This window comes from Poecile atricapillus, chromosome 29 (assembly GCF_030490865.1).
Source record: "Poecile atricapillus isolate bPoeAtr1 chromosome 29, bPoeAtr1.hap1, whole genome shotgun sequence".
Classification (NCBI taxonomy): domain Eukaryota; kingdom Metazoa; phylum Chordata; class Aves; order Passeriformes; family Paridae; genus Poecile; species Poecile atricapillus.
Window position 1 is genome coordinate 543,009 of NC_081277.1, and position 26,387 is coordinate 569,395.

At 52.8% G+C, this 26,387-nt stretch overlaps 1 protein-coding gene and 1 long non-coding RNA gene across 13 annotated transcripts in view; one reads left to right on the forward strand and one right to left on the reverse strand.

Moving 5' to 3' along the window:
- Positions 1 to 1,250: 1,250 nt before the first annotated feature.
- ANK1 (ankyrin 1) overlaps positions 1,251 to 26,387 on the forward strand; it is a 37,619-nt gene continuing 12,482 nt past the window's right edge. For 5 of the 12 annotated variants that reach the window (XR_009279819.1, XR_009279820.1, XM_058859383.1 and 2 more), the window contains exons 1-29: positions 8,205 to 8,297; positions 10,240 to 10,341; positions 14,091 to 14,189; positions 15,233 to 15,331; positions 16,041 to 16,139; positions 16,246 to 16,431; positions 16,568 to 16,666; positions 17,221 to 17,319; positions 17,643 to 17,741; positions 18,192 to 18,389; positions 18,471 to 18,569; positions 18,926 to 19,024; positions 19,243 to 19,341; positions 19,529 to 19,726; positions 19,898 to 19,996; positions 20,080 to 20,178; positions 21,290 to 21,487; positions 21,700 to 21,798; positions 22,192 to 22,290; positions 22,470 to 22,568; positions 22,657 to 22,749; positions 22,914 to 22,986; positions 23,396 to 23,419; positions 24,311 to 24,413; positions 24,689 to 24,836; positions 25,047 to 25,144; positions 25,233 to 25,457; positions 25,853 to 26,007; positions 26,176 to 26,387. Coding sequence is in view for 10 of the 12 variants with exons in the window: in XM_058859383.1 (XP_058715366.1) it covers positions 8,259 to 8,297; positions 10,240 to 10,341; positions 14,091 to 14,189; positions 15,233 to 15,331; positions 16,041 to 16,139; positions 16,246 to 16,431; positions 16,568 to 16,666; positions 17,221 to 17,319; positions 17,643 to 17,741; positions 18,192 to 18,389; positions 18,471 to 18,569; positions 18,926 to 19,024; positions 19,243 to 19,341; positions 19,529 to 19,726; positions 19,898 to 19,996; positions 20,080 to 20,178; positions 21,290 to 21,487; positions 21,700 to 21,798; positions 22,192 to 22,290; positions 22,470 to 22,568; positions 22,657 to 22,749; positions 22,914 to 22,986; positions 23,396 to 23,419; positions 24,311 to 24,413; positions 24,689 to 24,836; positions 25,047 to 25,144; positions 25,233 to 25,457; positions 25,853 to 26,007; positions 26,176 to 26,387 (3,438 nt within the window). In the remaining 2 variants the exon portion in view is untranslated. Of the gene's footprint in view, positions 1,402 to 2,007; positions 2,101 to 2,622; positions 2,768 to 8,200; positions 8,298 to 10,239; positions 10,342 to 14,090; positions 14,190 to 15,232; positions 15,332 to 16,040; positions 16,140 to 16,245; positions 16,432 to 16,567; positions 16,667 to 17,220; positions 17,320 to 17,642; positions 17,742 to 18,191; positions 18,390 to 18,470; positions 18,570 to 18,925; positions 19,025 to 19,242; positions 19,342 to 19,528; positions 19,727 to 19,897; positions 19,997 to 20,079; positions 20,179 to 21,289; positions 21,488 to 21,699; positions 21,799 to 22,191; positions 22,291 to 22,469; positions 22,569 to 22,656; positions 22,750 to 22,913; positions 22,987 to 23,395; positions 23,420 to 24,310; positions 24,414 to 24,688; positions 24,837 to 25,046; positions 25,145 to 25,232; positions 25,458 to 25,852; positions 26,008 to 26,175 lie in introns of those variants that run through there. The other 7 variants (XM_058859381.1, XM_058859382.1, XM_058859378.1 and 4 more) reach the window with 6 other exon arrangements.
- Positions 5,703 to 8,315, reverse strand: LOC131589681 (uncharacterized). Its single transcript, XR_009279821.1, has 3 exons — positions 8,176 to 8,315; positions 7,913 to 8,057; positions 5,703 to 7,158 (listed from the first exon to the last, which is right to left on the reverse strand). It is a non-coding gene; the product is annotated as an uncharacterized LOC131589681 (long non-coding RNA).

The following is a 26,387-nucleotide window of genomic DNA, read 5'->3' on the forward strand; positions in this document are numbered from 1 at the left end:
AAGAAATGGTTTTTAGTGTGTTACATACTCGAGGCAAAGTGCTCTTTTCTCTCCCATCTTCAGGGAAGGGAGAAAACAGACAGGTACCTCCTGCCTCACAGGATCTCCTTCACTCGTGCTCCCAAAATCACCTTTACTTCTAGAGCTATGTGACTAATAGTAGTATTAATGCTATGAACTCCATACAGTTGCCTCAAGATCCATGGGTCTGCTGCAGCCTGTGATTTGCCAACCCATGTGGATGTCACAAACAGCTGAGGATACCTCAGTGACCTGAGCTCTGAGCAGCGGGGAAGTTGCTGAGGGCTGTTTGCAGGCAAAGCTCCTGGTCTTAGTGGGGAAGCAGAGATTTTCTGGCTTGGCCAAACTTGCCAGGAACATACCTAAAGGTATTATTTCTCTGTCAGAGGAGCTCTGACCTGCACACATGTTGTATTTAGACACTTCTCTCATTCCTCACCGTAGTAGAAAGGTTCTGCCTCAGTGGTGGGGACCTGGGGCAGTTCCATCTTACTGTGTCTGCCATAGCACCATGTGGTCACCGTTCCAAACTCCACGGTCACCACAGCTGCTTCCTACCCTGCACACAACCAGAGACCTTCCTTCCCTGCACCTTGCTGTGCCTGTGGGCAAAGGGTGTGTATAAGGGAGCCCCGTGCTCCCTCTCGCATTGTACAGGGCTTACCTGTCCCCTCTCCATCCTTGTGCAATGTATGAGGCATCACTGGATTGCCAGAAATATGTAGGACTGAGCCAGACTGAGACTGGCTAAAAGGTTTGCTGTCCCAGGGATTGCCCCATGCTTGAGATTCCCTGTTCTGGGTTTGTGAAAGTCACCACTGCCAGAGGCTGCACAAAGCAAAGCCAAACTGAATGTCAAAATGAGGGGGGTGGTGGGTGGTGAGGGGGGCAATCTCATGGGCACTGTAATGCTGCTTTCCCTGAGGGGTGCTAGGAGGTAAGGACTGTAGGGCACAAGTTAGGGCTTTGTCAAGTGTATACACTCTCCTGGTGGATGCAGGATCTGGAGGAAGTTTGTATTTTGCTGAGGAAAAAACTTTGAATCAGTTCATGAGATCTTGCTGTTTATGGCCTGTGTCAGGGTGTGGACTTGTGTTTGCATTCATGACATGCAGCTATGGAGCTGGGGGGAGTGGAAGCAGGATCTGAGGCACTGATAGACACTGACTCTGTACGTTCAGAGCAGCAGCACTTTTTAGAGCAAATGTATGGTGCCAGCCAGTCATCAGTTGCAGTGCCCATCCTTTTGGCAACAAACATTTGAGCTCTACCTGAACTGAAGGTGGAGTATGTTCTATTTCAAATATCAGAAGGAATCTAGACTGTCAATGAAGTACTGAATGACACTGGACAAAGGGAAGGTGTTTTCCCTAGACTGAGGTAAGGACTCTGCTTTGCTCTAATGCTAAACTTGGTCTTTGCTCAGTATAAAAATATCAATTTCTACGTAATGCAAAGCATTTTGCCATCCTAACATGGTCTATTGATCTATTTTTCCTGCCTCTCAGTTCATATAAGCCTTTCTGGTGGTGGGCTCTGCTGTTTTATAGGAATTCCCTAGAGAGGTACAGCTGGAAAAGCAGTTGTTTCTTTGTCAAAGCTGCAAATGTCACAAGCTGTATTTATCTGTATACTGCCCAAGCCTTTCCAGGTGTGATCACCTCATGGCTGTGCATTCACTGGTTTGGCCCCAGTGCCTGTCTGGAAGCACCTTGGCCTTCTTGACCCTGTAACTGGCACAAAGGGCCAGGTGGGAGGTAGCTGGAAATAGAAACCAAGCTGTGTGACTCCCCTGCAGCACCCCAAGTCCTTTGCCAAGATGGGATAGGCAAAGCACTAGCAAGAGGGATGACTGCTGCCAGCCAGGCAGTCATTGCTCCACAGGGTCACCCTCAGCTAGAGCACAAGGAAAGGGGGGGACGGGAGCGGTCTCCAGGAGGTCTGTTCCTTTGGACAATTGGTGTGACTCCCTTGCGTGTCTTTCAGAGAGGGCATGCACCAACCACTGTGGACCCCTTGCCTTCTTGCTGCAAGCAAGGATCTCCTGAAGGGATGCTGGAGCAGGAGTCAGCTGTGCAGGTAGAAGGGGGGAAAGGGCGCGTTCATTGTATTGTAGTGGGCTCTAGGCCCTACAAAGAGCCTGGAGCTGCTGTCACTAGACTTCATTTGCCACTTCAGTTCCATCTCGGTGTCCTCCATTTGGGATTGTGCCCAGCCAAGGTCTGCAGGGACCTGTGAAAAACCTGAGGTCTTCTGCTCACTGTCTCCAGCCCAGCCTGCTTTGTGTGGCACAGACCAAGAGACAGTGTGGTTCTGGCCACAGAGCTGTTTCATTTTGCTTTGAATTGCTGAAGTTTCATCTTCCTTTGTACTATTTGAAGAGCAGGGTTCATGCACATGGGCTCCTCCCTTTTAACAGCTCGCAGATGTGTTTATGAAGTGTGGCTCAGGCATAACATTCACTAAACACTGTGCCCAGCCTGGCAACTCTCCCCAAGTTCCTGACGTGGGACAACCCATAATCTCCAGACTCCAGACAGGAGCTTCCTTGTTGTGCTGGCTTGTAGTCAGGTGTGTGAGTGGTGATAGGGTGCAGTCCTACTGCTGATAAACCTCTTTCCAGCCTGCTCATGCTTGGTTCAGCTGCAGCATTCAGCATAAGCAGGTTGATCAGAGCTGCAGACCCTGTCTGTCCAGGGTGAGCTGATCTTCTCTTGCAGTGATGACATGCATACATTGCCTGAGGGTGAGTACTTGGGAATGGTCAGGGGTTTGTTGGGCAGCAAAAGAGGAGAGGAATCAGGCGAGCTGGTTTGCATGAGGGAATTTAGGTATATTCTGGCTGGTAGTATGAACTTCAGTCCAAAGCTAACGCCTCTTCTCACCAAACAGCTGCTGCTAAATGGACCTCAGTCTGGCAGGAAGGGTTTGCTGCCCTTCTTAGGTCATTGGTAACTTACCTAAGATCATCCTCATCCATCATCAGGAGCCAGTGACAGTGCCTGGCATTGAAACCTCAGTGCTGTATTTGCCATGTCCTTCTCACAACTACTTTAGTGGGAGAAGAGAGGTGCCCCAGGTGTTGTTTTTTTGCAGTATTGTGATGGCAAACGTTGATTCCTATTCTGTCACCTTTCTTGTGACTTTCAGTTTTTGCCCCTGTGGAGCCCTGGGACAGGTGCACAGGATGATGTTTCTCTCTCAGCACAGCACTGTGCTAGCTCTGCTATGGAGCAGGTGGCTGTGCTGCAACGGCTTTGCTTGCATTCCTCACCAGGGACCTGCTGGCAGAGATATATCACCGGGGCTGTGCTTCTGGTACTTTTCTGTCAATGCTTTCTTCCCTGCATGGCTTCCAGAGGCTGCACCCGAAGTGCTGGCCAGGCAAGCATGACTTATGGCTGAAGACAGTAAATTTATGGTAGCCAAGCACAAGGACTGTACTTTGATACCATCCAGCATGCAGATCCCAACAGAAAAGCCCCTTCTAAGTGCTTTTATTCATGTAGGCAGGCAGAGCAGGTGTGGACTACTGCTGGAGGAGAGGTAGGGAATGAGTCAGAACAGACTGCAGAAATCAGGAGCAGTTTATAAGTGTCACTAGGAAAGAAAAGGAACCTACTCCACAGGGCACCAGGACATACCCTGATTGTATGATCTGGACTCCAGCACCTCACCTGAGCATGAGGGCACTGACAGAGCCCAGGGCAGGTTGAGGCCGATGCTGTGTCTTGGTCCCAGGCTAATATCAGGCAGGCTTAGAGCATGTCTCTGTCTCCCTCCATGCACTGCCAGCATGCTAGAGCCCTCTCAGCTCCCCAGTGTTTATTGCACAGACCTGTCTGAACCATGTCATGGTCCAAAAAAAGTGGTGCATCAGGAAAGTAGGAGATAGAACGCAGTTGCTGTGCTGCTGCATCTCTCTCAGCAGCTGTAAATGTTGTTATGTTATTAGATGTAGTGCCTGAGCAAAGAGCTCTCATTTATTGTCTTCAGTCACAGTCTATATATTTTTTGATGAGGTAAAAATAGCTTTTCTTTTTCAGGATATGCAGAGAGCAGAGGCTCCTGCTAACATCAAAGGAGAGTGACAGCTTTCCCCGGGTGTGTGTGGCCTCAGCTGGCAGGAGCAGTAGCTGTGTTAATTCTTTCATCGCTTTGGCTCTGTGTGAAAGGAAAGATGTTCTGGTCTCCTTTTCCCATTCAGGTCTCTGGACCAGCCCCTGTTTCACCCTCCACTTCTGCTGGATCCAGCACTGTACTTCAAAGGGAAAGTGATAGTTTGCAAATGACAGCACAAGATCTAGAACATGTTAGAAAACCCATTAGGCAGCAGACAGGCACTGCAGGCCCTCACAGAGCTGTGGGCTGTAGCCCTCCAGGGGATTCTTATCAGAAAGATCAGTCTGCTGTTTAGGGTCAGCTTCTTGCTGCCTTGCTCTGTGCAGATTAAGCTGTTTGTGATATCTGCCCTCCTCACAGTTCTGAACCTGCTCCAGCTGGAGCAGCCAGCAAAGGGGACCCATGAGCAGGGAACGAAGGAGCCAAATGGCAACACAGATGTCATCTGTATCTGAAAATGCTCAGCAGGGACTGAGTTAACCTTGACCCTCACCTGTACCACCAGTGACAGTCCAGAGCTACCTCTCCTGTTCAGGGTGCACAAAAATGGGCTTTCCAAAAGCTCATTACTCATGATTATGTAATGGTGGAGGATTGTGCATGGTGGAGAGGCCAGTCTGATGCTAAGGGAAAGCTTGCCCTCTCTTCAGCACCGGAAAAATGCTAATTGACAGGTTGCTTCCCTTTCCACAAACATGCCAGGGGTCTGCCTTCCCTCCTCCTTCTACTTTGGGATTTCTCCTTTGCTACTTGTGCCAAGTTCTTCTCCAGCTCTGTCCTTTGCATGGGAACATGAACAGATCTTTCACTTCCTGCATGCTCTGATTTGCCTGCTGAAAGATGGTTGAGCTCCCCCTTGCATCCTGCTCTGGGGATCTCTGCTGAGCATATCAGCCTCTGTGGTATGTGCTTTGGGGCTGTTGTGAAATCTCCACTAAGCAGAGAGGAGCATGGACAAAGGGTTTACTTAGGCTGGTGCATGAAAGGAGAACAAACTCACTTGGCAAATGCCTTCCAGACATGACTTCTTGTGCTTGACTCTCATCAGTCCTATTAAGGTCTGCAGACCTGTGCTAAATCATGTGGGCAGAGGTGAGGATGATGGGGGAATAGAACTTAAGCATATGCATTTTTCTGTCTTGAGTCATGTGGATAGGGGTGAGGATGATGAAAGAATAAAATTCACGCATTTGGATTTATCCTTTCATCGTCAGATGAATTTTCCCAATGCTTTTTCTTTTTCTTCTGGGTTTGCAGTATCTGCCTGTTCTCTGTGCTCTGCTGGCTGACTGCCTGAGGCTTTGCTACTGTGGCCTCTCTGGAGATGCTGTATTCTGCTGAATGCTGCCTTCTACTCAGAAGGCAGAAACCTGCCAGTAGGTTTTGCTTCTGCTGCAGGGCCCACTGAGAGCATCCAGTTTCTGTTAATACAGACAGGAGAGTAAGTTCCTGTAAGACAGACAGTATGGCTTCTGTTTCTGAGCATTTTGAGGTGACTCTCCTGATCTTCTCTGATAATCCTATGGGGACCCTAGGTGCTATCCCTACCTGCTCTTAATCTTATCAGCTCTTTTAGTGTGTTTTGAAGACTGACAAATTCTTCTCATCTGATGAGAAAGGATTGAGGTTATCAGCTGCAAAACTGTGTACTTGATATCTGCAAGGCAGAGAGGTCCAAATGAGCATTGGCTCCAGAGACATTCCTAGGTTGGACAGTTACTTAAAGGTCAACCACTACACTGATGTGAGGTTGTGGTGTTTCTGCTGGAAATAATGCCTCAAAGGTGAGGATCATGCCCACTGTTTGACACAAGCCCAGATGAGCAAGGAAATGTCCAAGCAAATGGCAAAATGGCTATTGCCCTTGGCGAGGGTTTATCATGTGTCCTCAGCTGCCAGAGCTGACTTCAGGTTCCAGGACACTGGCAGTAATAGCTGGAAGTAACTGAATGACCTCTGAGGTGTGAGTTGGACCTTTCCAGAGTATCTAGACAGGATGCCCATGGCAGTATATGGCTTGGTGCCAGGATTTGGGTTTGCATCTCACTGCCAATCCTGGGGTTCTTTGGCTCTTGGAGTGACTGTTGCTGTCCAGCCTTCAGGTGTTTCCTTGCTGGACCTCCTGTGTGCTGCTCCACGAGTCTGTGTCAGCTTGGCTGAAGAGACAAGTGGGCAGACAGGGTAAGGAGGGAAATGCAGCAGGAGGCGTGTGTGCCGGGCTGGAATAGAGTGGTGAGTTGCTTCTTGACTGTCTTTGTGTCCCAGAAAACACTGTGAGATCCAACACGAGTCCCTGAACTCATTTGTACTTGGAAATCATCTATTTATAGCATGTACCAGCTCATACAGAGTGGGCTCCTGCTAAGTGTGGCTACCTTTAACAGGAGGAGGCAATGCTGATACCCTCCCTTTTTTTATCAGTGATGAGCAGCAGGAGCTGGTGAGAGCTCCTCCCTGGGTGTGGGCGGGAGCAGGCACTGTCAGAAGAGATTAGAGCAGGACACTGACTGCAGCCAGAGACACAGCAGGCTTATGAACCTCTGACTGCAGCCCTTGAGATCCAGCCTGAGCCTCTGGTTTGACTTCCCCTTTGCTTATTGCCTTGGCCATGGCTACAGTGCAATATGCTCATGTGGTTCCAGGCTAATGGCATTAATGCTTTGAGAGCAGGACACCTAGGAAAAAGAACAGAAGAACCCTCTACTCAGGGCCAGGAGAGGGTGTAATGAGAAAAAAATTATTCTGAAACCAGGAAAGAGGAAAAGGGAAAAATATAGATTGTCAGCAGACAAGGGGAGATTTTATTTTCCTGAAGGAAAAGAAAGGGGAGTAAAAGCACAGCCTGATGTGCTGTGCTATGTTTTTTGACTTTAGAAGGTCTTGAAGCACTTAACGAAGTCCAGATCTGAGGCTTCTCTCCTGCAGAATTGCTGGCAGCAGCCTCCTGACACTTCACAGCTTGGATGTCTGCAAGTCTGTAGAGCATGATGCCTGTGTATAGGATTTAGCAGCCACCTTAGAGTGCAAGAGGTACACAACAGCAAGTGAGGCAGCTTATTTTCTTCTCCAGAATATCTCCTTCCTGGAAAATTACTAGGAAGGCAAAGGAGAATGGAAAAAAACTCTGCAAACTCCAAATAAAGGAAAATCAGCAGGGACAGTTTCTGCATCTGTAAGCAGTTGCTGTATGTTCTGGGGCACACAGTGAGTGACTGTGTGTACATGCAGCACGGCTGTGCTGCGCTTTGTGCTTGTTCGTGGGTGGTGAAAACAGTGCAACGCGTGTGTCGGTGGCTGGGTGAGGAGTTGGGATGGAGCTGACTGGGATATGTGTGTGTCTCTTCTCCATGTGCACATCTACTTGTGTTCATGGGATCTCTGCATTTCATGCTGTCAGTGCTCCCTTTAGCTGAAATTCAGGACACGGCAGTGACCCAGCCCATGCTTCCCTTTCCTGGGGAGCGAGTTGCCCTGAGCAATAGGCAAGCAGTCCCATTGTGCAGCCTGACATCAGAAGGACAGTGTGACTGCGGATCTGCTTTTACTGTTTGAGGGGAGCTACTCCATCTTCTCTGGTGGAATGTGTGGTCAGACTGCTGATGCCCTGTATCTCTCTGTGCATCTCTGGAAGGTACACGCTGAGCATGGGGAGCAAAAGCACAGCACCTCTGACACATTCCAGCCTTGACATGTTTTCCAAGGCCTGGGCCCCAGCATCCAGAAAGTCAGGAGGGAACCCCCAACCCCTCTCCTCTGTGGCAGGAGTTACCTGTGAGTTGCCAGGCTCCTGGGCGTATCTGTGGGGCTGCTTTTCCTCTGCTGTTCGTGAGGTGGTACCTGCAGCTCTGACCCCCTCCCTGCACTTGGCAGCAGTCATTTGCTTTCCGGAGATGGCTTGGTATTAAATATCCTGTCTGACACAATAATGGAGAGAAAATGAACAAATTCCATTAGCAGTTGGCGATCCCTGCAGGGTTTGCATTGGAGAGAGGACGGAGCCTGTATTTTTAGATAGAATGCAATGTAACTTACTGGCTCTCTCAAAGCTGTGGAGTAGATAACCAAGGAGGGAGAGAGGGGACACCAGGCTCAGGTTTCAGCCGAAGTGCCGGACTATGGCAGCACGAAAGGGCAGGTCCAGTCCAGACGTGGCTGTGAGTATTCAACACACTTCTTCTTCACACCCACAGAGACCTCTGCTTTGCTTTTCTGCTTGCTTTCTGCTTGTAGTCTCTGCTGCTGGGTGTGCTGGGGCTTTGGGAGCCCCTTTACTGCAGGGCCATGTAGAGTTTTACCATTTAATCTTCAGAGCTCCATGTGTGTTCCATGGATGACAGAGCCTGGTTGAGCAGTGCTTTGAATTTCCAACGGTTTACTGCCTTGTTGTCCTGACCTGAGAAGGAGAGGCTTCTAGCAGTGTCTGGAGTTGGAAAAGCCCTTTGCATTCAGCCTGTTGCTTGAAGCTGTCACTGTTTCCTCACTGGACCCCAGACGGCACGCAGAGCTCAGAGCGTGAATGTGCACTTCTAAGCACAACACTGGTGTTGCCTTCTGGCTCTTGCAGTTGATCCTTCTGTGTGAGCAGAGCACTGAAGTGCTGTGTCTCCTCTGTGTTCACAGCCTTCCAAAACCACAGCTCCGCTGTGAATCTGGGGGCTCTTCCTTGATAGATGGGGCTCTCCTCTGAGGTGGAAGCAAGCAGAGCCAGCTGGCACGGGAGGTCATGCAATCAGCACGTGTTCCCCCCGCACGCGGAGGCTGAGCACTATGATGTGGCATGGTGGTGCTGCCCTCCACCACCTGTCCTTCTGGCCCCTGGGCAGCCCCAGAGGGGCCATGGCACTCTGCCACTGTAGAGGTAGCCTGGCCTGAGCTCTGTTCCTGGTCCAGCAGGGCCAGGTCACCCTGTTTGTGAGCCTTACCTCTACAGCAGGGAACAGGGTCCTAATGGGCCCAGGGCATGGCTGCCTTTCTCTGTGGTAGGAGTGTCAGGCAGAAAAGTTGAACTGGGGGAGGCAGATGGAGAAGACCAGAAAGCATCTGAGTTGTGCTGCTTCAAAGTCCCAATTCAAATGTCTGAGACTGCAAAGAAAAGAGAAGAGAGGAGCCCTGAACCTGTGTGGTCCATCATCCATCCCAGTGCTTTTGTCTCTGGCTGTGTTGATTCCAGGTCCTCTCCAGGAGCTTCCTAATCCTGGATGCTTCTCTGCAACCAGGCTATGGGCAATACAGGATGGCTTGGGGTGGCAGTTCTCCTAGCACAGGAGGTCCCTTGGTCAATCCTGATGTGATTGGTACAAGAGGGGTTCTAATTTTCTCTTGGAGCTGAGGACAGAGGAGTGTATCCTGTACCCATGCCGTAGATGTCTTGTGGCTCTTGGCTGTGGAGAGCCCTTTGGGCTGGCCTGAGCAGGCGCATACCAGCTCCAGTTACCACCAGTCCAAGTTCCCAGACTCACAGACCCACATCACTGCATTTCCACCCTGTTCTCCAGCTTCTAGCGTGCCATGTCATTGTCTCCATTTGCTGCCTCACACTGCTGAGTAGTGTTGCTAAAAGGATTGCTGTGCCTTGCCTGGGCTGGCTGTGGTGTAGCAGGGAGGTGCTGTCAAAAAAGAGAGTTGTGACTTTCACAGCTGTGAGGTGCTGAGCTGGGGCCGTTGTCCCTGGTGCTGGTACCCAAGCTCACCAGTGTTGCTATCCAGTGGCTTCTGGAGGAGGGTAGGGGTGGCCTCACTACAGCTCCATCAGTGTAGTTCTTCAGCCCAGGCACAGAGGGGTTTCCTGGGCCAAGGGAGGCTGTTGTGGCAGGAGCTCCCTCCCTACTGTCCCCATAGTGTGGTGGGATGATCTGCAGACCTTCTGCCCCATTATCTGGATGCTCTTCACTTTAAGTCCAGGTCCCAGCCCTTCTTCCTGTCTGATTTGAGGCACCTCAGTCTGTCCCAGCAGTTCCCACTGTGACTTGCCTGGCCTCTGCCTTTTCTGCTTGGTCTGTTATGTTCTCTGCAGCTGAGTGAAGAATTGACCCGGTGCTGGTGGTGGGGGAGAACAAGGGGGCTCTGAGTTTCATGCTTTTTCTTTTTGTCCCCAAGGCTGATGCTGCAACCAGTTTCTTGAGAGCTGCAAGATCTGGGAATCTGGACAAAGCCTTGGATCACCTCAGGAATGGGGTAGATATTAACACCTGTAACCAGGTAGGTGAAACACACAGGGTTTCTGGTACTATCTCTTCTAGTTCATATGAAAATGTGGCTGACCAGAGGGCAGACCTGGAGCAGTTGTCTTTGGGGTCAGGAGGGCAGCAATAGCTATAAAGATCTGGGGACCCTGGATGTACTGGCTGGAGCGTAGCAAAGGACATTAACAGGTAAGCAGAGATGAGGTCCTTTAGTGTGGCAATCAGATGGGACAATTGCAAAGAGCTCAGCTGCTTCTCAGAGGGCAGAGCAGATAGCTGTGAAGAGTAGTGCACAGGGGCTGGAACATCACAGGAATGGCTCTTGGGGGTTATTTCCCTTGGCTACATTGCTGCAGTGCTGAGGCTTTTGGATTCCTAGAAGTTGCAGTTTATCACAAGCAGTGAATATTTGCAAAATGCCAGTTGCAGTGGTTTGGGAGATGTTGTACAGGAGGAGCCCTCCCATCCTGCAAAGAAACAGGTTTGTGCAGGAGCAGAGCTGCAAGCACTGACGATTTGTTTGCACATCATCATCAGAACATTTTGTATCTGTGTAGCTGCCAAATGCAAGTGGCTGAGCCTGAATTGGGGCAGATGCTGTAGGGACAGATTCAGGGGGCTTAGGCTGAGCAGGGGGAGCAGCCAGGCTGTGCTGTCACTGCTTTCTGGAGCAGTGGTATTGCTGGGGAGGCTGACTCAGCAGGCAGCACAAAGGCACACTCATCTGTTTCAGGATCAAGTCCCTGGACCAAGTGAAGTTCAGACCTACTGATTTGTGCAGTGCAGTTACTGGGGACAGGTTCCCACAGGGCAAGCAGAGTGCACCATGGATGTTCACTCATTTCCAATAGCAAGCCTAAAAGTAGAGGGAGGATTTCTAAGTCCACTGGTCCTGTAACGCTCTAGCCCAGAGGGATATGGGGGTCTGGAGAGGGCTCTGTAAAGAATTACAAAAGGGTGACTTATCCACAAGCTAAAAATGATGGCTTTGAACTTCTTCCTCACCAAAAGTGATGGTCTGTCATCAGCTGTCTCCACTGACTGGCTTCCAGTCCTGTTTTCAGCCAGATTTCTGATGCTGGTGAGGGCATTTAACACTTTGATGGAAAGACAATGGCTACAGCAGTATGAGGGTCTTCTCCCAGTGATGTCTTTGCACTGGTTCCTGCCATCTCCCTGAGGTTAGATGGCACTTTAGGGTTTCCTTCTGAGGAATATCAGACCTGTGGGAAAGGTCCAACCTCACATGTCCTGTATAGAATAAAGAGGGATATATGTGGTCAGACCTATCCCACAGGCCCTGTATTCTTACTCAAGTTCAGAGACCTTTACATGCCATCTGATCTTCATTCCGCCAATTTCACCTCCTTCATTGCTGCATCAATGTCTTCATCATCCACCTTTTGTGTTTCAAGTTCTGACATGGTCCCATCTCATCCACGAGGAGCTGGAGGACTGAGGATGAGTGCACCTTGCTGCCAGGACTCCAGCCAGCTGGGAACAGCACTGTGATGGCATGTGCCCAGAAGATGGTCTTTGTTGAGGTGGCCAGTCCTGATGGGCAGTCCAGAGCAGGTCCCTTCTTTGGGACAGGCTAAGTGCAAAGTCTCCGTGTTATTCTGTAGGGCTGCATTTGTCACATTTATAGCCAGTGGCTGGGATTTCTGGGAACTATTTGCAGAATTTGGTGAGGAAACTACAGCCCCTTTCAAATTACACACATCCTGTGGCAGTTTTGGGTCAGATGAGCTGTCCAGCCAAAGCAAATGTGCAAAACATTGCAAAAAAAGCCTGTACTGTTGCTGGAGCAGAAATACTGATGGGCCATCAATGGAAAAAATCTTTTGTGCTTATTGCACAACTATTTGTTACAGGTTAATGATTTGTCACAGGTTTATAGCATTCAAAAGGTTATTTATGAATCCTTTGCATAAAATGGGTTATGGGCTGAGTGGAGCAGCTGAGCATCTGTGGTTGTGCTCTCAATTTGTTGGTTAGTGAGTGTGACTGAGATAAAGCTTCCATGTCTGTGGCCACTTATCACTTATCTGACTTGTGAGCTCACAGAGGTAAGGGTGTCAGTGGTTATCTATATGGGATTGTGTAGGTATGTCTTCATCAAAGAAATGGGGCTTGGCCAGAGAGGATGGACTCAGTATAGCCAGACATGGCTGGGAAGCATTTCCTTTCAGTGGCACTGTTCTGTGGGTATTACAGCACTCCCACTTCATTTCCCCTTGGGAGCAGACCTTTTGTGCTTGAGGCTTGATAGAACTCTGGAATTGGGGTGCTGAGGAGGCCTGTGGGTTTTTAGATTTTTGCTCTTTGTACTGAAATCAGAGTTGAGCAAAAGAATATGTGACTCTTTGGCTATGATCCTGGGCAACTGGTGCTTTGAGTGGGAAAGAATGGAAAACCCTTTTCCAGTCTGGCAGCACTCTTGAAGCAGTTATGAGTGTTAACTGGAGTGTTGAAGGTTGGAACTGAGCCTCCCTGGGCATTTTCTGCTCCCCTACCCCTATATTTAGGTGTGGACATTTCTGTGAAGTGACCTTCCAGTCAGGAGTTGAAACACATGATTGCAAGGTGGAGTACTTGGGCAGGAGCAGGTGTCCTTCTGCCATGCAACAACACTGGGTAGGGGTGAGTAAACCTAGCATATCCACCTGGGAGAAGTGAGGGACAAGGAGAAAAAGTGGCATCTGAAAACGCCTGCATTTATTTAACCTCTTTTTCAGCAAATATCCCAGCCCTTTGGTTCACATCTGGGAAGTGGAAGAGGGTGTCAGAAATAACAGAGCAGAAGCTGTTTTAGTAGCCTTGAGGATGCTGTCTGGCCTGGCAACTCAGGGATGCTAAAGGAGCACTGGCCAGTCGTCTGCTCTTCAGGTTCCATGTGTAGGAAAAAGGCAAACTAAACTGGGGCACCTGCAGAGTTGTTCCTGAGAAGTGACTTTAGCTCTTTGGGAACTTCCTGAAACTGGTAGAGCTTAACAGTGATACAGCCAACACCTTCTCTACACTCTTTTCTGAAGCTGAATTCTGGGAGGAGCAAAGCCCACCATGGGCTGCAATATGGGGTACTGTTGGTCAGTCTGAAAGACAGGGAGAAGCCAGCTTCTGGCCTGGAAGCTCACAAACTAAACAAAGTGAATTAAATTTGGCAGCTGCTTGATAAAATCATTGTCCCAAGCAGGGCTTCTCCTCTGTCTGTGTAAGTGTTTAAGATTTGTATGTGCACTTAGCAGTAGTGGTGCATCCTTGCTCTGGGCTGTGCACAAAGCTCAGCTCTGTGCTTTAGGTGTGAAATACCTGACTGTAAGGAGGGGCACCCCATGGAAAGTCACTTGAGCAAAGACAGGATGTACATAAGGGATGTACAATGAGCAGGTAGGACTGAAGCAGTTCCTGTGCCTCAAGCACATAAACACTGAGCTGTGGTACCACCCATCCGTAAGAAATCGCCTACGTGGGCTGCATGTTTTGCTCATGGAGAAACCTCCAGCATTAGTCAGCAACTCAGCATTCAGCTGTGTGAAGTTTTCCTGGCAGCATGGAGCTAGCTGTTTATGGCACCAAGGCTGGATATCAATGCTGAGCTCAAGGACAGGGCAATCGCTCCTGCCCCCTCCAGCCTGGACTTTCTCCAGCATGGGCCAAGTTCCCGCAGTCATGTCTGCATAGGAGCTCAGAATAGGGTGCTCCCCAGAGAGCTCCATCCCCAGATGATGACTAATTCCCCATTCCCACCTTTGCTTCCTCCAGAATGGGCTGAACGCCTTGCACCTGGCCTCCAAGGAGGGCCATGTGAAAATGGTGGTGGAGCTGCTGCACAAGGAAATAGTTTTGGAGACAACAACCAAGGTAAGGACAAGGAAGTCTGGCCACACTGGTCACAGCTCTGCATCCTGCCATTGCTGCCAGACACACCAGCAGTAGCTGAGCAGTGATCATGCTGTTTGCTGTCAGCCCCCGGAAAAACTGTGCCAGTGGCAGTGCTGCTGGGCTGGGCCCTAGGACCAGGCTCTGGTTTTAGCACAGGCTTGACATCTCTAGGTGGGTGGGAGGTGCCTCCCCCCTGTGGGGGTCATTGTGGACTTCAGAGGGGAGTAACATAAACCACAACATGTGCTAATCCTGTCTTACTGAAATCTCCTCCTGGCAGGGGCTGCTGCCCCAGAGCAGCCCCTGCATGTTCCAGCACTAAGATGGCCTCGACACCATTGTCACAAGCCTGGAGATCTCTGGTGCTCCATAAATAACATCTTGTTCTCTCATGCATCAGCACAGCAGGTGTGTTTCATACTTGATGACAAGCAAGACAACGGCACAAGCAAGCAGGGCTGACAAATGAGCAGCCTCCATCACCAGCTGAGGGGCTGTGAGAACAGGAGGAGGCCTCAGTTGCCACCTCCGTGGTGCTCTGGCAGGGTTCTGGACACAGAGCAGAATCTGGCATTCTGCCACACCACCCAAAGGCACAAGTCGGAAGAACCTGTGTGTGTGCATTTTCCAGCCTGCTCATCATCTCTTATATTTGCTGGGATGCCTTGGCTACCAGGGTATACACTGCAGTTTTGCCTGAAGACTGCCAGCTCAGCTCCCCCAGCCTCCCTCCCCCAATCTCTCAGTGCTGGAGATGCACAGTGCCTGACAGTGCATAAAGCTTCTGCTGCCAGTATCTTCATGGGAGAGAAGAAATCACTCTCTTCCCTGGCCAGCAAATGGGAAGGGTGGCTGGTTGGTCTAAAGCAGGGACGGAACGTGGAGTGAGAGCTGCATGGCCTTCTAAAGGTTTTCCTGGCCAGCTGCTCTGATTGCATGCCTGTTAGCACATGTCAGGCCCATCCTTCCCTGGCATCCTGGGTTGCTTCAGCCCCTGAGCAGTGTCCTGTGGTGTCTTTCAGAAGGGAAACACAGCCCTGCACATTGCTGCCTTGGCTGGACAACAGGACGTGGTCCGGGAGCTGGTGAACTATGGGGCCAACGTCAATGCACAGTCCCAGGTAGGGTGACCTGGTCTGGAAGAGAAAGGCACCCATCATGTGTGATGGTCGTGTCCTCATGGTGGGAACTGTGCCCAGCATGGGTATTTCAGTAGCCCTTTGCAGTTTCTTTCTAGTCTTGCTCAGGAGCAAGGACTGCTCTGCCAAGAGACTCCTGAAAAGAGACAAGGGTGCAAATGGGGTGGAGGGAATCTTGAGGCACATGGGGAGACCAGCGTGGTCTCTGTTGAGGGAGTCCCTGTCAACACATCCAAGCATACTGAACTTATCCTGGGAGGACTCATTGCCGATGCCTCCCTGGTAAAGCTTTGAGATCTCCAGCAACCTGCGCAGTTAAACGTGCTGTGCTTCCTTCGCTCTCTTCCTTGGGCCTGATAGGGCTGAAAGTTCTTCAGATTTTGCCTGATGGGACGATTTTGCCTGATGGGACAATTGTCCCTGAAGCTAGAGACAATACTGGCAGTGAGCAGAAGGCAGTGTCTTCTGGGTTGATTCTTATGACCTGCTTTTTTCTGGATATGTGGAGCCTTGAGCTCCATCTCTCTGTGACTGTTCCACTGTTGCCAGTTTGTTTTTTTTCTTTTTCACACCCACAATAGATGTTTCTGCCCCTGTTCACTGACCTGGGAGTGCGGGCGTTGATGGGGGTGTAGGTCTTCAAAGAACTCAAGAAAGAGTTGTGTTGATGTGCATGGCCCTGTGTTTGCAGAAAGGCTTCACACCCCTCTACATGGCAGCGCAAGAGAACCACCTGGAAGTTGTGAAATTCCTGCTGGAAAATGGAGCCAACCAGAATGTAGCCACAGAGGTGAGATCCTTGGGGATCTCAGGGCCTATGGCCCTGCCTGTGGGGGCTACTGAGGGATGTGCTGGGTCCTGCTGTGGCTCCTTGATTCTCTCCCTCTCCTTGGCAGGATGGCTTCACTCCACTAGCTGTGGCTCTCCAGCAAGGACATGAAAATGTGGTTGCTCATCTTATCAACTATGGGACAAAGGGTAAGGTCCGTCTGCCTGCCCTGCACATCGCAGCCCGCAATGATGACACTCGCACAGCCGCTGTGCTGCTGCAGAATGACCCCAATGCCGATGTCCTCTCCAAGGTGCGTGGTTTTCCTGTGCTGTCTATGGGAGATTCCCCACATCCCCAGGGAGAACAGCAGCTTGGTATGCTGTATTAATCCATAATTTCATCAGGGAGCATGTGTCTGGCTGGCTGATCCTTCCTTCTTTCCCTAGACTGGATTCACCCCTTTGCACATTGCAGCCCACTATGAGAATCTCAGTGTGGCCCAGTTACTACTGAACCGTGGAGCCAGTGTCAACTTCACACCCCAGGTGAGTGCAGAGTGGGAAGCTACTGGGGTCTGTGCTGCTCCAGCAACAGAGGAGGATGCTGTGCCTCCTATCCATGGAGGGTGCAGCAGCAGCTGCCAGGGCTTCCTGGTGAGGTGGGGCTATGCAGAAAGTAGCACAGATTTCTGGGGAGGTGCAATTAATAATCATCATGGGCCTTTTCTGCTATGTCTCCCTTCTGTCAGAAGCAACCATGTGTCCCTGAAAGCTCTTGGGGACCTTGTGTCAAGGCTGAGGGAAAGCTGGTGCTGTTGCTGCAGGGCAGAGCTCATAGAACCTACAGTTAGGATGCCTCTTCCAGAGCCACATGTGAAGCCCAATCCATGAGTTGGTGCTTTCCTGCAAGCTCTGAGTAGCTTCTGTCTGCAGCCTTTAGCTGCACAGCCCTCTCTCACAGCCCTGTTAAACACGGTGTTCCCCAGCATTGTCCCTGGGCAGAGCTGTAGCTCTCCCTGCACTCTCTCCTTTGTTTGTCCCTTACCTCCTTCAAAGAGAAGGGGCTGCTCCTTCTGACAGGCTGTCATTCCTCCTGGCAGAATGGGATCACTCCCCTGCACATAGCTTCCCGCCGGGGCAACATCATCATGGTGCGGCTGCTGCTGGACCGCGGGGCCCAGATAGAAACAAGGACCAAGGTGAGAGCACTTCTGAACACATCCCATCTTTACACGGGCTGTCTCCCTCCCTGAGCTCCTTATGCCCAGTGCTTACTCTGCAAACATCTTGCTGGGAATGTGAGGGAAGGTCTCTGGTATACTAAGAGGATGGACCAGGTTTTTTGCTGGCACATGTAGATGTGAGGAGGCTGCATGGCTACAAAGGTGTGCCCTGGGAGCTGAGGCCATGCTCAGTTTCACCTTATTTTGTGGACAAGTCTAAAGTCCCTGTTAGTCCTCTACCTGAGGGAACCCTGCCCTTCCATGCCATAGTGAGCCCTTGAACCCTTCTCTCTTCCCAGGATGAGCTGACCCCTCTCCACTGTGCAGCACGCAATGGACATGTGAGAATTGCAGAGATCCTGCTGGACCATGGGGCTCCCATTCAAGCCAAAACCAAGGTACCCAGATGACTTGGTGGGGCTGTGATTGGTGCCAGGTCCCAGGGCAGCACAGTGGGGTAACAAGTTGTGCACACTAGCTGGATGGCACCCATGGCTGGCTTGGGAATTTTTTTGGCCTGATGAGGGGTAAGAAGCTTCCTACCCTACTTGGCCCTAGCTGGAGTCCTTTGCCTGAGGGCTTCATCCTTCAAAGGGACCAGTCCTGAGAAGGGGATGGCCTGGGTACAGTCTGCCCCAAGGCAGCAGCTCTTCAGGCCCTTCCCTCCACTCAACATAACTCCTCTGTATGTCTCACTGAGGGACTTTGGGGCTCCTCTCTGGTATCACCCTGGGGAACAAGCTGTCTCTTCTGCCCTAGAGTAGTGTCTGGGGGTGCGAGGCAGGGACTGGGTGGGATGCCTGGACCCCCTCCTGGCCCAGCCCTGAGGCCCTGCTCCACGGTCGCAGAACGGCTTGTCGCCGATCCACATGGCAGCACAGGGTGACCACCTGGACTGCGTCCGCCTGCTCCTGCAGTACAGCGCTGACATTGACGACATCACCCTGGACCACCTCACGCCCCTGCACGTGGCTGCACACTGTGGACACCACCGTGTGGCCAAGCTGCTGGTGGAGAAGGGGGCCAAGCCCAACTCTCGAGCCCTGGTGAGAAAGGGCAGGTGGGCTGAACCAGGGGAGAAGGAGTGTTCCTGCAAATGACTGTCCATCTATCTGTCTTGTCTGCAGAATGGCTTCACGCCCCTCCATATTGCCTGCAAGAAAAACCACATCCGTGTGATGGAGCTGCTGCTGAAGACAGGTGCCTCCATTGACGCTGTCACAGAGGTAGGTGGGCTGAGATCATCCTCAGCTCTCTTGCTTCTGCATGTGTGCTGGGGACAACATGGCAGGATGTGATGTCCCTGTTGCTTCTGCCATACCCCAGGGACCTTTCTTGATGCTCTTTGCAGCTCAGAACCTATTTAGCCTGGCAGCATCTTCCTAAAGGGCAGGGAGATGCAGGGGAAACAGCAGCTCTGTGTGTTTCCTTCATACTCACCTGCCAGGCTCCTGGAGCAGACTGGGGACTCAGATTTTGCCTGTGCTGAGACCTGCCCTGGGGAGAAGGAGGAGGGGACAGTAAGAGATATTGCCAAGGCTGTTAAGTCCCATCATGGTTTCTGGCCTTCTTCTCTTCACAGTCCGGCCTGACCCCCCTGCATGTGGCTGCCTTCATGGGACACCTGCCCATTGTCAAGACTCTGCTGCAGCGTGGAGCCTCTCCTAATGTATCCAACGTGGTGAGTTCCACCCTGACTGGGGCTTTGGGAGCTCAGCTTATTGGGATGTTCAGCAGGATATCCAGGTCCTGCAGCCTCTGTTCACCTGAGCAGTCCCTGGTGCCCTCTGCTTTGTGCTAGCATGAGGCACTGCTCTCCTCTCTTCAGAGCAGAGGAATGACTGTAGGAAAGCACTTTCCCTCCTTTAGCCTTACCACTTTATCCTGTCTTTGGTGCAGAAAGTAGAGACTCCTCTACACATGGCAGCCCGAGCTGGGCACACAGATGTGGCCAAGTACCTGCTGCAGAACAAAGCCAAAGCCAATGCTAAGGCCAAGGTAGGTATAGAGGACATGTGTGGTAATCAGCTCTGGAAAAGCTGGTGCTGGTTTCTTTGCTGTCACATGCCCAGAGCACAGCCTAGCAGGGGCTGTGCAACAGTGGGAGCAGGGCTGGGACTCCTTTGGTATTGCAAGACAGGACTGGTCCAGGTCTGCCCAAACAGCTTCTTTGCCACCCTCACAGGATGACCAGACTCCTCTGCACTGTGCTGCACGCATTGGCCACACTGGCATGGTCAAACTCCTTTTGGAGAACAACGCCAACCCCAACCTGGCCACCACAGCAGGGCACACACCCCTGCACATCACTGCCAGAGAGGGGCACATGGACACAGCCCTGGCCCTGCTGGAGAAGGGAGCCTCTCAGACCTGCATGACCAAGGTAGGCTGCTGAGTCCACTGCTGTGGAAGGTGACGCCCAGGTGGGGCAAGGCTGGGCAGGCTGGTGGCACAGTGTCCCTGTCACAGGAGGGGCAGCTTGCTCCTGTGTTGCAGCAGGCGCCAGCACTCTCTTCATCTCTGCCACTCTATGATGGGCTGCCTTTCTCCTCAGAAAGGATTTACCCCTCTCCACGTTGCAGCCAAGTATGGAAAGGTGGATGTGGCAGAGTTGCTGTTGGCACATGACGCTCACCCCAATGCATCAGGGAAGGTGAATGTTGCTTCTGTGGGGGGAGAGGTCTGGTATGGGGAGAGGCTCTGTCTCACCTGTCTGTACTGTCTCCCCCACTGCAGAATGGCCTGACTCCACTGCATGTGGCTGTGCACCACAACAACCTGGAGATTGTCAAACTCCTGCTTCCCAAGGGGAGCTCCCCACACAACTCAGCCTGGGTAAGTCTGAGCTGGGCTTCCCTAGGGACGTGGGGATGTGGTGTGTGTCCAGTGCCTGCCAGTTTGGGGCCAGCACTGCCCCTCAGCGCTGGCACTCAGGGAATGTCTAAGTGACTGATCACCACCAGCCTTTCTCCATGTCTGCTGCTCATGCCTGCCTGTCCTCACACCACGTGGAGCAGGCAGGGTAGCAGGCAGTGGTCCTGTTCCAGCAGATAGGCTGTGTCAGGGATGGTCCCTGCTAGCAGCATGGTGGTTGCTGCGTGGGGAATGTGTTTCCATGGCAAGTCCTGCAGAGCAGCGCTGCGGTCTGGCAGTTTGGGAAACCACAGGCGAATGTTTGCATGCAGCTATGAAGCAGTGAGTCAGAAAACCCACAAGCTTGTGAGAGTCACCCGGCTCTCCCTGAGCATGGGGAGCATCTCCCCACAGAGCACACCAGCGGGCGCCTTGCTTCCCATGTTGTTTGCAAAAGCTGCATCTTCAAAACAGCCAAGTGGCTGGTGGTGCCAGCCCGCCCCATCTGGCACTTTCCTCTCCCCTGTGCAGGCTGCCGGCAGACATGCTGGGCAGGCATCGGGAGCAGCCGGTACCAGCGCCAGCCCCCGCTGCTCTGCGTCACCGACAGCCCGCACGTCAGCCCGGGCAGCGGGTGGCTGCCAGCTGGTCGGCTCCTGCAGCGTGGCAGCAGAGGCAGGGCTCAAGGCCCTGCAGTCTCTGCCTGAATACTAATGCTGTGTATTGGGAGTTCAGCTCCACACCTCAGCCAGGCACATTCCAGGAGGTGTGCTGTCTGCCCCAGCTTTTTGCAGCTCCCAGAGGCTGCATACTGCTGCAGAAATTCACGTGTAGAAAACTTCAGGGCAGCCCGTTATCAGTCGAACCTGAAGCGGGTGGTCTTTGACACCCCCGTGCTGACTGGGCTGAAAGAGTGGGATTTGGCATCAGAGCCAAGGCTGGTCGCTGTCAGAGAGATACTATGGGGGGCATCCCTGCGCTCTGGAGGCAGCTAGGAAGGGCAGACCTGGTCTGCAGAGGCAGGGTGGCACCTCCTGTCCCTTCTGGTCTGCTTGGCAGAGCTGAGCACTGCAATGAGCCTCTCTCCCTGCAGAATGGGTACACCCCCCTTCACATCGCTGCCAAGCAGAACCAGATGGAAGTGGCCAGCAGCCTGCTGCAGTATGGGGCTTCTGCAAATGCTGAGTCTATGCAGGGAGTCACTCCCCTCCACCTGGCTTCCCAGGAGGGCCATGCAGACATGGTGGCACTGCTTTTCTCCAAACAAGCCAACGGCAACCTAGGCAACAAGGTAAGTTGTCCCAGCGCATCCTGCCAGGCTGGAGGCAAACATGCCAGCAGAGAGCAGCATCTGGGTGGTCGTCCAGGCCCCTGTGCCTCCCTGTGTTTGGGTAGCAGTACACTGTGTCAGTCAGTTTGTCAGGTTGGAGACCTGACAGAGTCTCTGCTGCTGGACCTGCAGTGATGGCAGTGCCACTGTGCTGAGACCTCTTCTCTTTGCAGAGTGGCCTGACTCCTCTCCATCTTGCAGCCCAAGAGGGGCATGTGCTAGTTGCTGATGTTCTAGTGAAACATGGAGTCACAGTGGATGCAATGACCAGGGTAAAGTAGTGCACTGACCACGGCTTTGGTGAAACACATGGGGGTACTACCTCTAGGCCTGCTCAGGGAAGAGCATTTCTTTTCTTTCTCTTTGTGCAAGAGACTCCCTTCTAACAGGCATCCTCATAATTTTGTCTGTGTCCTGGGTACCCTTCCTCTTCTTCCCCCCACCTCTCTGGAGGGGTGATTCTTACCTGTTTCTATAGCTCACCTCTGTACCCACAGGCACAGCATGGTTTGAAACCCTCTGCTTTGGTCTTGGGCTTTTGGGAAGCCCCCACATGTGTGCCTCACCCTTCATGCGTGAGGGCTTGCCTGTGGCATGAGCATATCCAAGCCAGAAGGGCAGTAAGCAGTGGTGAGGGCAGACTGAGACCTGACCTTGTCTTTCAGATGGGCTATACCCCGCTGCATGTGGCCAGCCATTATGGGAACATCAAGCTGGTGAAATTCTTGCTGCAGCACCAAGCGGATGTCAATGCTAAGACTAAGGTACAGAGGTGTCCTGTGCTCCAAGGACCCTTCTGCCCTCGGCAACATCATGCAGGTTGATGGGGAAGTGGAACTGTCCTCATGCTCCAGGCACAAAGCACCATGTGTGAGGCCTGGGGGCATTTTTGGGGCAGCAGATTTCCAGAACTGATTGCAGCATCCTCTGTCCTCCCCTGCAGCTGGGCTACACCCCCCTGCACCAAGCAGCACAGCAGGGCCACACGGATGTGGTAACACTGCTGCTGAAGCATGGCGCATCCCCCAACGAGATCAGCACGGTGAGTATAATGCTTCCCTGCAGCTCCCTACTCAGCTGCCTGAGCTGCCCCGTGGCTGCTGCTGACCCAGTCTTTCCTCTGTGCACAGAATGGCACCACTCCCCTGGCCATTGCAAAGCGGCTTGGCTACATTTCTGTCACAGACGTGCTCAAGATTGTCACAGAGGAAACCGACATCCCGGTGAGCCCCTGGTACTAGGACCAGGATGCTGTGAAAGAGGGCTGGGACTGGGAACAGCCAGGGAAAGGTCTGCAGCTGGGTGCCTAGCCTAGGTGCAAGGAGGGGGCTGCAGATAGCTGTGCAGAAAAATGCTGGCTTCCTCTGACTCTGCTCTGCTCCCACAGTCAGTTGGCGACAAGCACCGCATGAGCTTCCCAGAGACCGTAGATGAGATTCTGGATGTATCAGAGGATGAAGGTGAGGGGTGGGAGTTGGGTCACACCATCTCAGAGATCTGCCAGCTGGGTCAGTGTGGCAAGCAGCAGTCATGGGGATGACACTAGTGTTCCTGCTGGAACATGGACACCCCCAGTGCGGGGGAGCTCTGTGGGCCCTGCTGTGGTCTTGCAGAGAGGACAAGGGAAGCCCACCAGACCCCTGAGGTGGCACCTCCTGGCTTGGGTGCTTCCCGGCACTATGCAAGAGGGATATGTCTGGACATCTCCACGATCCCATGCCCCAAGGACTGTGCAGAGAGCCCTTGGGCATGCAGAGCCCCCACTGTGCCTTGCTCTGCTGGAGGGTACCAGCTCCCAGCCCAGCTGCAGCTGGTTTGCTTCTGCACCCTCCCACCAGTACCTCACTTTTGCCTCTTCTTACTTTGCAGGCACTGCTCATGTCACAGTAATGGGTATGAAATGTGTCCCCCTGTCCCAGCTCAATGGCCCATTTCACCCCATGGCCACTAGCCATCCACACGCCATATCCATCTGCTGAGCCTTGCTGCTGATCTGGTGCTCTCCAGTGGCAACCCTGCCATCCTACCCTGCCAATCCATGTCCGTGCTGCTTGCTTTGGTGTGACTGCATGAATAGGCATCCTCCCGCTCAGGAGGACCCTGACTCCCTTGTCAGACCCAGGACCTGTCCATGGCAGATGGAAGAACCTGTAACTGTGACAAACACTGGTGTCCCTCTGCAATTGCCCCATGCCATCCTGTCCAGAGCAGGGATTAACCTGACAGCTCAAGGGTCTCTTTGCTGCTGGTCCCCTCCCCATTTCTGGGGCACTCTGTCTGCTTTGGGAGGTACTGGACACCATCCCACAGGGGACTGGCCAGAGCCAAATTCCGATGAGCTAGTTAGCAGGTATTAATGAGACCAGTGATAGCATTAGCAGAGCTCTGTGCCTCCAGTAGGGTGTAGTGTTAGTGCAGCCTCCTGCACCCCAAGTTGTGCATATGTCCCTGACCCAGACATTGAAGTGTAAGGTGTCCTTTGAAGTCTCTGCACTGTGTTTGGTGCTGTGAGAAAGAGGTTAGTGAGCAGCCAAATTTCCCAATGGCTCCCAGAGCTCCTGTCCCACTGGCCTGCTGCATGGGCCTTGCCCTGCCAGAAGACCCATTCTGGCAGACAGCAAAGCCCCCTCTGTGTGTGGCTGAGACCCAGAGGGCGAGTGTCTCAAGCAGTGGGCAGGTATGGGCCCTGGCTCCAGCCCTGGGGAGGGATAGGGGCAAGGGCTGGATATCCCTGTGTTCCCTTGTCTGTCTGCCTCTGCTTGCTGAGCCAGCTCTTGGTTTCAGAGGAAGAGCTGATTGCACCAAAACCCAAGACACCTGATCTCGGAGACCAGGAAGGCAAAAGGGAGAGACTGGAGTTCATGACCACAGCGATACTAGAGCAAACGTAAGAGACACTGTATGGTGGGGAGGGAACAGGTACAGGGCACAGGAGCAGCCTTGTGCTGGGCTGGGCTTCCTGCGTGAGGCTCCAGGCAAGGAACAGATCACTGAACCCTCACCGGCTGGCATGGCAGGGGAAGCTAGTCAATGCTGTTTCTGCACCAGGACATGGGACTGCTGTTTAGTTTGCTTTTGTCTAGTGGTTCCAGGACTCTGTGGGGATGGGTAGGGGCTGAGGGACCCCCCATTTCTGTGGCTGTCACTACCCTCTCCTGCCAGGGTGGAGTCTCCAGCTGTCCTGCAGGTCCCCTGCATCCCACCTGAAACTGTAGTGACCAGAGCTGAGGAGACTGAGCAGGTAGGACCTGTGGAGACAGAAGCTGAGCAAGTCAGCCTGCTGCATGCACCCTCGGTGTCCCCACAGGAGGTGAGCATGAGATACAGCCTGCCATGGCCTCCCTCAGGCATTCCCTGCTGGGGCAGTTCCTCCATCACCACAGAGCTCAAGTGTGTGATGGGTAATGGGCATTGACTCGGTGGTACAGGACTGTCCAGCGAGGATTGTATAAGGGTGGGCAGGCTCAACACCCCCAGATAGGACCCTTTGTCCACAGGTTCTCTTCCCTGCCTTACACAGCCCTCCAAAGAGTTCGACGAGGACTCCCTGATCCCCAGCAGCCCTGCCACTGAGACCTCGGATAACATCAGCCCGGTGGCCAGCCCTGTGCACACGGGGTGAGTGCCCAGCCTGTGCAGCACACGCACGCTCTGTTCATGAGCTGGCTGCAAGGTGCCCACATGCTCATGCCTCTGTCCACTCCAGGTTCCTGGTAAGCTTCATGGTGGATGCTCGTGGTGGCTCCATGCGGGGCAGCCGGCACCATGGTCTGCGTGTGGTCATCCCGCCCCGTGCCTGTGCTGCACCGACCCGCATCACCTGCCGCCTGGTGAAGCCCCAAAAGCTACCTGCACCCCCACCACTGGCTGAGGAGGAGGGTCTGAGCAGTCGGATCATTGCTCTGGGGCCTGCTGGTGCCCAATTCCTCAGGTGAGCACAGCTGGGAAAAGAGCAGATTGGGCTGCCCACCCCAGGGTCATCCCTCAGGACTGGGAACAGATCTGGGCTCATCTGGAGGGCTTTGCCATCCAGGGCAAGACCTCTGCCTATCTCTGCTTCTTGAGGTTGGCAGAGGAGAGATCCTGCCTCTTGTTGGGCATGACATGTTTCTGGCATGGGTCATTCAAGGGTAACAGAACAGTGGCAGAAAAGCCCTGAGTAGCCCTGTCCCGCCACGTGCAGAGTCCTCTTTCCCAGAGAGAGGGAGATCAGCAGTCTTTCTTCCCCCAGCAGCTGCACAGCATGGGCAGGCACTCTGCCCAGGGCCATCCTGCTGCCTGCGTGTCCTTGTGGCAGCTTGTGTGGCCTTCCTCTGCTGTCTGCAGCCCTGTCATTGTGGAGATTCCACACTTTGCCTCGTATGGACGTGGAGACCGTGAGCTGGTAGTGCTGCGCAGTGAGAACGGCTCTGTCTGGAAGGAGCACCGCAACCGCTATGAGGAGAGCTACATGGACCAGCTGCTCAATGGCATGGACGAGGGTGAGCGTGCCAGGAGGGCTCCACACCTCACAGCTTCCTGCAGGCAGGACTGTGGTGGCCCGTGTGGTGGAATGGGGCTGAGGGGGTTGGTCAGCGTAGCACGGAGGAGTGTTGAGTGTCAGACACAGGCTTGGTGGATGAGCACTGATGGCTGTGCTGCCCTTGCAGAGCTGGAGAGCCGGGAGGAGCTGGATAAGAAGAGGGTCTGCCGCATCATCACCACCGACTTCCCTCTCTACTTCGTGGTCATGTCCCGGATTTGCCAGGACTGTGATATGATTGGCCCTGAAGGAGGGTGTTTGAAAAGCACACTGGTGCCCATGGTACAGGCCACCTTCCCAGACACTGCTGTCACCAAAAGAGTGAGGCTGGCCCTGCAG